Here is a 1882-nt window from a genome sequence, read left to right as displayed (position 1 = left end):
TGGAACAGCCAGGGAAGGAGCAGTGCAGGGCCAGAGGGGTGTGCTGGGGACAAGGGGAGCACCAGGAGTTCAGCTGGCTCCATCCCAAAGGGCAGACCCATCCCACCTTCTCCCAGCAAGAAGAGCTTTTCCATCCAGCCCTTCACAGCAGGAGACCCCCCTTCCTGCCAGGCACCAAGCCAACTCACACGTTGCAGTAACCGACTCGATAGCATCTCGTGCAGCGCTTGAGCTTCTCATCCTCTGGCAGCTGCTTCTTCTGGCAGGCCGCACACTTGGCAACAGGGCCACTGGGCACCTGCGGGCGCTGCAGGAGAAAGGACCCATTGGACAGGGAAGGGCAAGGACAGACGGGGGCAGGACAAGGCAGCCTCAGTGGGCATCCGTGTAGCTAATCGCCCTTGTGTGCGGTTCTGCTGCTCCTGCTCAGTCCCACTTACGGCTCAGCCTTCCTGCATCCCTCCCAGTAGTCCCAATATGCTTTCTTACCTGCTGGACCTGAAGCTCCACCACGCGCTCCTTGGCCAGCTCTGGGGACAGCACCTCAAAGCAAAGCAGCAGGTCCGTCGGCGAGACCGTGTCTAGCGAGTTAGACGGCAGGAACATGCGGTGGAAGTGATTCTTGATCACCTGCCAGGAAGGCAGTGGAGCATGGCCGTGTGAGGGCTGCCCTATGTGTCCTCTCCTCAGAGAGCCACAGACCTCAGCCTCACAGTGAGCTGTGGGAAGAGCAGCAGCTCAAGGATGCTGTGCTCAGCTCACCACCTCACAAAAGGGAAAGATGGACATCCCAGGCCCTACTATAGCGGCCTAACCCTCCAGAGCAGGTATCTGCCCAGCACTCTCACCTCTGCCAGGCGCAGGTTCTCTGGTTTCACGCGCACGCTGTGGGCCACTGAGTCAAGTACCTCCATGGCACTGGAGTTCTCCTTGCTGATACTCACGAGAAACTGCCACCGAGAAAGTGCCACATTAGTCACACCACACTAAGGCATGCCCTTACTTAACACAGGGCTTAGCCAGCTGGCACATGACCAGCTGCCTGGGGCACCTCTAGGAGCATTCTCAGGCTCCCTCCCCAGGGTAGAAGGTATCCTTTACCTTGACTGGTTTCTTGTGTGGCTCCTTTGCAAAATAGTAGACAGTCAGCACCTTTTGCTTCTGTGGGAGGGGCACAGGGAGGTACAGGAAGGGGTCAAATGTAATAGACACCTGCAGATACAAACGCACACTCAGTTGTGGGAAGTTCTTGTGGCTGAGCAGCAGATCCAGTGGACCCAAGATCCAGCCTTGCCCTGTGACCTGTGCTCTCTGAGGGTCAGGAGACTGATTCTGCACAGCCAGGACAGGGACAGAACTTCCAGGGCTGCCGTACCTTGGAGCACACCGGGCACACAAGCTTGGATTTGTACTGGCCCTGGAAGAGGTCTACTATGAACGAGTCGTTCCTCATCTTGTGTCGTTGCCAAGCCTCCTCAGCTACCACCTGCAGGAAGAAAAGGCTTGGCACCTCACTAAACCACCCAGGTTGCTCTCCCAGTAACTCTGGGGGTGGAACACCCTCACCTCATCAGGCCTCCCATCCGAGTCAACAGTCTCTGTGTAGGGCTTGTTCTGGATGCGGTTGAGGTCCTCATGCAGGCCATCAAGCAGGAAGGCCATGAACTCCTGAGCATCATGCTGGGCATAGCCAGTGAACTGGCTGGCCTTGCTGGCTACAATTGCCTGTGGGGAGCACGGTTGTCAGGGCTGGCCAGCAGACCCCTGGCAGCACTGCTTGCCCCACACACAAACCCTGGCTGCACCCACACCCACAGCTCTCTGTGGCACTTGCAGGGCAGCCAGGTGCCCACAGAGGAATGCTGGGAACCCACAGCACTTC

General features: G+C 57.9%; 1 protein-coding gene across 4 annotated transcripts in view; it reads right to left on the bottom strand.

Moving 5' to 3' along the window:
- The window catches only part of USP19 (ubiquitin specific peptidase 19), an 18454-nt gene that overhangs the window by 7618 nt on the left and 8954 nt on the right, over positions 1–1882 (bottom strand). For all 4 annotated transcript variants that reach the window (XM_017732575.1, XM_017732576.1, XM_017732577.1 and 1 more), the window contains 6 exons: positions 1567–1725; positions 1376–1486; positions 1102–1212; positions 849–950; positions 490–630; positions 189–307 (listed from right to left, as the gene is read on the bottom strand). In XM_017732575.1, the coding sequence (XP_017588064.1) occupies positions 189–307; positions 490–630; positions 849–950; positions 1102–1212; positions 1376–1486; positions 1567–1725 (743 nt within the window). The remainder of the gene's footprint in view (positions 1–188; positions 308–489; positions 631–848; positions 951–1101; positions 1213–1375; positions 1487–1566; positions 1726–1882) is intronic.

The sequence above is a fragment of the Corvus brachyrhynchos genome, unplaced genomic scaffold, assembly GCF_000691975.1.
Source record: "Corvus brachyrhynchos isolate BGI_N302 unplaced genomic scaffold, ASM69197v1 scaffold4, whole genome shotgun sequence".
In the NCBI taxonomy this organism is placed as follows: Eukaryota; Metazoa; Chordata; class Aves; order Passeriformes; family Corvidae; genus Corvus; species Corvus brachyrhynchos.
This window is presented reverse-complemented; position numbering and strand designations above follow the sequence as displayed.